This window comes from Glycine max, chromosome 13 (genome assembly GCF_000004515.6).
Source record: "Glycine max cultivar Williams 82 chromosome 13, Glycine_max_v4.0, whole genome shotgun sequence".
Lineage (NCBI taxonomy): Eukaryota > Viridiplantae > Streptophyta > Magnoliopsida > Fabales > Fabaceae > Glycine > Glycine max.
This window is the reverse complement of record NC_038249.2, coordinates 18,223,200-18,230,564: the sequence shown is the minus strand read 5'-3', so window position 1 is coordinate 18,230,564 and position 7,365 is coordinate 18,223,200. Positions and strand designations below refer to the sequence as shown.

Here is a 7,365-nt window from a genome sequence, read left to right as displayed (position 1 = left end):
TATTTTAACATTTAGAAGTAGTTCCCATTTGCTTCAATATAAATAGCATTATTGAGCATTTTCTTATTTTGACACAAGAAAAAAAATTGATTCGAACCAAATCATTCCAGTAGAAAATGCAAAATTTGAGAAGAAGAAAAAATTAAATACTTAATTCACCACTTTTAAAGCAGATTTTGTATCCATTTCCATTTTTAACTAATAATAATAGAGGAGGTTGTTATTTCAAAATAATGTAGTATTATTTATAATATTTTTATTATTTCTTATTATAATTACGACAATAGTATTTAATATTTAATATATAAAAGTATTATAATATATGGGTGTTTATAAGAAAGAAAGAAAAAAAATATAGTGGTACTAAAGCGAGAATACGGGCCGGGGGAAGGCACTTTTTCGGCCCACGGGCCCGTCCCAAACTCGAATGAACCGTGCCACGGTGGTTTTTCATTATCCAGTGAAAACAAGACACGTGTGGAAAATCGCGTAGGGACTAGAATTGACTCGGACTCTAGTACATGTTAACAAGGTTGAATTGAATGTGCGTATTTATTACTTCATAATATAAGAACAAATTGAAGTCCTTATTCCCAATTCTCCTTTTAATTCAACCGCAGCAATCTCCGTCTCTGCCCCACGGCTTACGTTGAGCGAGGTATCCTCCTCTTCTCAATTCTCGTTCATATCAATTTACTCTTCTTCTTTTTTTAATTACCGTTTAGGTTCAGGTTCTGATTCATCGGTGGGCTTGAATTTATAGAATCCATTATCTGTTCTTTCAGATCCAACCTATTTTTTTTTTTTTTTCAATTCTGTTTTAATTTTTAAAACAGGCTTCCAAATTATGAAATCTCGCAACTCCTGACTTTCCATGATTTCTAACAATATATCTTTGAGAATCATGCGGATACTTTAGAAACAGGGTTGAAGAGCAATTTGTTGAGGAAACAATTCCGAATGACTATTCTATTCAGTTCTCAGCGTTAACTTGGAGTCATGTGTGTGTCTCAGTTTAAGAAAGATGAGGTTGAGGGAGAAGCCTCGCGCCGCCACCGCCGTGCCTCCGTGGCACTGCCGCCGTCCCCCCGGCCGTGCCGGGGAGGCGCGCCACCCTTGGTGGAGGTTCTGCTGGTGAGGCTAGAATGCAAATAAAAATAGCTATTTACACCCACCTTTTTCATACATACACCTTCCTAACCCGTTTTTGTGAAGCCTAAATAAGATCAATACTACTAGCTCCACTCTCCACTCCCTTTCTTCATGTTTGTACCCCTGCCACCAAGGCCACTGATGAGGCCCACCATGTCAGGTTGCTGTCAATGTTAACTAAGTCAAAGTCAATCCTTAAAAAAACAAATAAATAAATAGGTATTCTTTAGTTTATTTTATTCTTAGGTGAATTCGTAGGTGGTTCTAGTTTATTTTATTCTTTCTGTTTGTCTCTATTATTTATTTTATTTTTCAATTTGATTGTTTTTTTTATAATAATGTGTTGTAAATATTGTGTTATTGATTTATTTTACTTCCCCATGTTTCAATTTGGCATCTTTAATTACTAAGTGTACTCCATATTTCTATTCTATCACTTTCTATTCCAATTCTATTTATTTGATTTGGTAGTACCGTGTCAATTATTTATTTATTTTTGTAAATTCGCATTAGTATTCTTTAGTACATGCTTACGTTTGTGCATTTCATGGTGAGTCTCTAACTTACTTGATGATGTTTCAATAACGTGTGAGTAAATTTTGTGAATGTCATGTTGGATCTCCGACTTGTTTAATTTCACAAAGTTTACCACAAAACTAAACTCTTTTCTAAAAAGGTAAAATTTTCTCAAATAAATGATCATTTAATTCTCTTTTTTCATGTTTTGTGCACTCCGTGCTGGGTTTCCGACTTGCATGGCGGTGCTTCACTAGTGTGAGTAAATTTTGTGAATGTCAGATTGAGTCTTTGACTAGCTTGATTTTACAAAATTTACCATAAAATCAAAATGTTAAAAAATATAATATAATAAAATAAGATCAACTCAACTCACAAGATATTTTTCTACAAAGATTTACGTAAGTCTAATTTCTTCATTGCACCTGTGGATATGTAGGAGCAAAGAAAAATCTCTTGTCGACCTAAAAAACTAAAATAAAAAAACATAAATTTTCTTCTTTTTTCTAAAAAAAAATTGTTTTCTTTTTTTCCTAAATAAACAAAAAAAACATTTAATATTACAGTACATAACTTTCAAGAGTAAGGAAGAATGAGAATGCTCACAACAGGATCTAGTGCATCATCTTCCTTGCACATCAACAAAGGGACCCCAGTTCCCGTTTCTACAGCCATTTTTGCAGCCCAGTTCACATAAATTTGGTCAGCGGGTCCAACTAATTTACTCTGTGCTCCATACTCTTTCTCAATCTGAAACAGCAGAATGTGCATGTCTCACTATTATTCTAGCCACTTAGTCATATCTAAACTGAAAACTCTACAGCAGAATGTGCATGTCTCACTATCATGGTTAAAACTAGGTTCTTTATTAGTTCCTTTTGCATACGTTTTCACTTTAATATTAATGTTAATACTGTGAGACTCAAATGTCTCAATGTTTTTCTTTTCTTTTCTATGAAACAAATAGATTATCAAATATAGAGTTTAATTTTTATGTATCGAAAAAAACTTTATATTTTCAACCTATTATAGATTATTAGCACTAATAACTTTCCGTGTATTATTATGTGCTAGGTAGTGGTTAGCATTATATATTTTGGGAACTTGCAGTATGTCTCGTGGATCTGTGAATCGGAAACATGTTACACGTAAAGATGTTAAGCGGGTAAGCTATAAGCTCTCTTACCCTCCCTCTCTCTTACTAGATTGTTGGTTTAAATAATTTAGTTGTATGATATATATTTGATTTTTTGTTTTGAGTATATGATAAATTTTTTCGTTGTTCCGAGTTTCTGATATATTAAAAGATTTGTTTTGGATCTCTGTCGTCAGTTAAGTGATGTCGTGACATCATCCCAACGACTAATATATATTAGAAGAGCCGTTAAGATGGTGTCACATCATTGACTAATTGGCGGCAAGAACTCGAAAAAAAATATTTAATACTTTTTTTGGTAAACACAAAACTTTTAATATAGCAGAAACTCAAAAAAATGCAAAAATTTATCAGAGATTCGAAACAAAAATTAAGTATATATTAAGGATCTCAAACATATTTAATTCTAGATTTTAAGAATGACATGAAGTTTGCATCACTAATTTGTTGACTAAATCAAACTTGTTTTGTGATTATAAACGTTTGATAGATCCCACTTGTATGCCAATATGTGATGAATTATAGTTATTATTGGTTTATATTTCTTCCTTGTTGCTTATGAATACAATTTGTTGTTGATTGGGGAAATTAAGAGAATAGTTATCTTTACATGCTTTCTTGTGTCAGTCATTTTGAGTCAATTGATTTCATTTAGGATTTTGGAAACATTACTCTGGCTTATATTTGCGTTTTAAGTAATTTTGGAATTATATTGAATGAGGTATCATTTTTTATGCAATAATTAAGAATTACTTACTTACTCTCTACTTACGTAATTATCAAGAGTACTTGTTAAGTTTGCCTAAGGATTACTTTATACTTTAATTTCTTAGTATGTCAAATTAAATTGAAATCATCAAATGCTGAGTTGTTTTGTTTGCTTGCTTCATTACAGGTGCAGGCTCTTATTGAGCACTGTCTGACACAAAATATGAATAAGGAAGAAGCTGTTGAGTTAATAAGTCAAGTAGAAATAGAGCCTAATTTCATCAAACTAGGTAATGAAAACTTCTGCTCAATGGCACTGACATGCTTTTTATTTTTTCTTTCCCAATTTTATTTTACTCCACCCTCATTTTGCTAGACTTTGGTTTGTTCTATAGTATACAACACAATTTTTTTTAATTGTTTTACTTTTGTAATGGTTTTTCCTTTCATATGTTTTACTTTTGATTGTCAAACTTACTTTACTGAACAGAACACCACTTCCCGAAATCCATTTAAGGTTTGAATTATAAGGTCTAGTATAGCTGTCATTTTCATTGTTCAAATTTGAATAACTGTACAATTGTGGTACATTAGGGGAAAGTAACTAGTTTAGTTTGTGTACTCTCCTACCCTTATATTATACACAAGAAAAGCTTAATTTGGCCAAAAACTGAGAAATAAGAATTTAGTTAAGTTATTTTTTTTCTTCTTATAAATGGTTGAAGTTGTTAGCATCATTTTCTAGGGGGTCTCTTTGCCTTTCCCTATTTAGTGGGATGGGATTATGTACACATCTCTCATATTTTGACATTTTCAAAGGCAACATTCTATCTCATATATTGGAAATCATATATCCTCCGTTTAGTTGTATTTTCTTTTTCATCCATAGCAATATTTTATCTTTAATCTCTTAAAAGGTGAAGACATTCAGTTTTTGTCTTGGATTTTCTAAATATCTCAGAGGCTTTGGCACATTGCTCGGACATAATAATGGAGTTTGTGGGTTTATGCTTTATGGCATGAAGTGTAGCGTAACCAAACTGTTTTCACCTTCAAAAGGGTTCATAGGGGCATTGTCATTTGGCTAAATTGGTTGTTCATTAGATTTTACATGACCCCTTTGGTGTATATTGAGCTAGGCAGCACTTGTGTAAAAATGTCATAGGACCTGATAGTTTGAAGGGGTCTTGTTTTCGTTCAATATGCTAACTGTTTGTTTGTTCAATATACCCATTTAATTTATGTTATATTGAGCTAAACTGTCATATATACATTTACCACAGATTATCCTAATTAAAAGAATAACAGTAACAAATACAATGAATGTGTAATCGCATATAATTTACTTTTGCCATTAATTTTATTAACATAGGTGCTCTATATTTCTAAAAATTTTCTTTTTTCCTTGCTTTTTCAGTTTGGCAAAAGCTTGAGGAAGAAAATCAAGAGTTCTTTAAATGTTATTATGCAAAAATGGCATGGAAGCAGAAAATGATGCTACTCAGCATATTTTCGGAAGAACAAGGGGAAATAACGGGCTTAACTTCAAGTGCACCACTCCCTACCTTTGATGGTTCACACAACCCTGCAGTTTCATCCCAAGCCAACTGTAATGTTGGCTTAACTACAATCCCATCATCATTCCCTACCTTTGATGGGTTACATAGCCCTGAAGTTTTATCACAACCTAACTCTATTTTTGATGGGTCACACAACCCTTCATTTTTATCACAACCCAATTCTATTGCGGGCTTAACTCCATTTGCATCCCTCCCTACCTTTGATGAGTTACATAACCCTGTAGATTTATCACAACCCAACTTTAGCTTTGATGGGTCAGATAACCTTGCAGTTTTATCACAGCCTAACTCTAATGTGGACTTGACTGAAATTGCCTCATTACCTAACTTTGATGGGTCACATAACCTTGCAGTTTTACCACAACCTAACTCTAATGTGGACTTGACTGAAATTGCACCATTCCCTACCTTTGATGGATCACACAACTCTGTGGTTTTGTCACAACCTAACTCCAACATGGCACATCTTCCTCCATGTAAGTCTATTACCTGCATGAAAATTGTTACCATCTCGTGATTGATAGTGTTATCTTATTAATTATTCAAAATATCATAGTAGATATGAACATGAGATAATTATTCTAAAAATTAAGAAACTTATCATATATGTCAAATCAATTAATGATTGAATAATAATATAACATGTCGGGACATAGACTATTTTGTCATAAACTTTAAAGCATTTAGTAGTGTTATAGGATGAAATTTATTGAGACAATCAAAATGTCATATGTTTCAATTTGTATATAATGACTCTCATACGTAATTATTGTGAGGACCAATGAATTCTGGTCAATACTTTTAAAAGGCAAATGTTAACTAGTGTCCTTATGACATTAGTTAAGGAATTAAAGTGAAAAAATCTTTTATTGGGATGCATAAAATTACATTGTTCATGAATTTTTTTTACACTCTTTGATGATTTTCATAATAAATATTTTTTCTTTTATTTCCTTAACTAATACCCCAAGAGCATTGAGTTAGCAACATTCATAATTAAATATAGAAAAAGTGTAGGTATTTTAAGTAGAGTGCTAGCATTTTTCTTCATTAATAATAAACAAAAGAAAGGAGTAAATTACTTGCTCTGTTTTCTAATCTTGCTAATCAACATTTGGTTCTAAGTGGTTTTTTTTTTTTAATTTGGCATCAAATGTCCCTTTATTTTACAGTACCTTACTACACTGAAGAGCAAATCCAAGCAAGTTTGATGCCAACAAATATGGAACAACCCATTTATTCAAGTTCATATGATGTGTTTAACAATTGTGGATCGTCTCTCCAAACAAGTATGCAGGGTGGTGCGGTTGATGTGTCTGCTTATGACAAAGACAATTGGATTAGTGGCCCTTCGAGCATGCTTTCTGATCAAAGTGAAGACATGGGTATGATACAAAGAATTAATCGGGAGATGATTGAATCATGGCCTGAATATTCAGGTTTTCACCCCTTAAATTAGGGAAATACCCTTCCCTTTAATTTTGACACCTTTGTAGGAGACAGTGGTGAATGTAGTGAACCAACTAATTGATGAAAGATATTATTTATTTATTTTTATAAAATTATAGCTTAGGAAAGTATTGTTCTGTTTTTGGTCCAAATAAATTGGGAAAGTCTGAATTTATTTAAATTTTTGTTCTAAGAAAAAAAAATAGAATTAATCATTTTATATTGTTTTGTAATATCAATAACGGTATGTATTCAGGTTTTAGTGGGTGGATTTTTCTTTGTTTTTTTTTCCTAAACATGATTTTGGTAGGAAGTAGTTTTCACGAAAGTGATTAATCTTTGTTGGAATGTCTTTGTCAACAATTCCTCCTTGTATTGATGAGTTAATTTTTAATGAAATGTCATTAGTATATGTCTTTCAAAAAAATCTTATGATTGATTTTTGATTTAATCATATTTTACACTATCACTTGATAGTCTTTTCTCATTATTTATTGTTCAAGTTATTTGTTAAATGAAAATATAAAATTATTTTATATTATCACTTTATAGTATTTTTCTCATTTTATAAATATATTAAAAATAATAATTAATTTTATAAATTTAATAATGTTTAAAGTTTACCATTTCTACAAATAGGCCAATTAAAAGATGATAACTCAACATGGCAGTTTGAAAAGTAGATTTAAAACTTCATGATAAGTGTACATGACAATTGTAACAAATATACCTACAATCTAAATGTGTTTGAAAATTAAAACAAAATATAAAATCTTAAAACTTCGTTTAAAATTATTTTAACTT

The 7,365-nt window shown here is 31.4% G+C and overlaps 1 protein-coding gene across 2 annotated transcripts; it reads left to right on the top strand.

The window, feature by feature from the left end:
- Nucleotides 1–585: 585 nt before the first annotated feature.
- On the top strand, nucleotides 586–6,754 carry LOC100806523 (uncharacterized). Of its 2 annotated transcripts, none has more exons than XM_006593390.4 (5): nucleotides 586–658; nucleotides 2,747–2,833; nucleotides 3,720–3,822; nucleotides 4,950–5,588; nucleotides 6,285–6,689. In XM_006593390.4, the coding sequence occupies exons 2-5, from the start codon at nucleotides 2,780–2,782 to the stop codon at nucleotides 6,569–6,571; spliced, it is 1,083 nt and encodes a 360-aa protein (XP_006593453.1). In that variant the 5' UTR covers nucleotides 586–658; nucleotides 2,747–2,779; the 3' UTR covers nucleotides 6,572–6,689.
- Nucleotides 6,755–7,365: the final 611 nt, after the last annotated feature.

What these genes read in the sequence shown, in the direction of transcription:
- LOC100806523 (XM_006593390.4), top strand. Translation starts at nt 2,780, where the DNA reads ATGTCTCGTGGATCTGTGAATCGGAAACATGTTACACGTAAAGATGTT. An exon ending in CACGTAAAGATGTTAAGCGG is followed by an intron (nt 2,834 to 3,719) that starts GTAAGCTATAAG and finishes GCTTCATTACAG; the next exon opens with GTGCAGGCTCTTATTGAGCA. An exon ending in CATGGCACATCTTCCTCCAT is followed by an intron (nt 5,589 to 6,284) that starts GTAAGTCTATTA and finishes TTTATTTTACAG; the next exon opens with TACCTTACTACACTGAAGAG.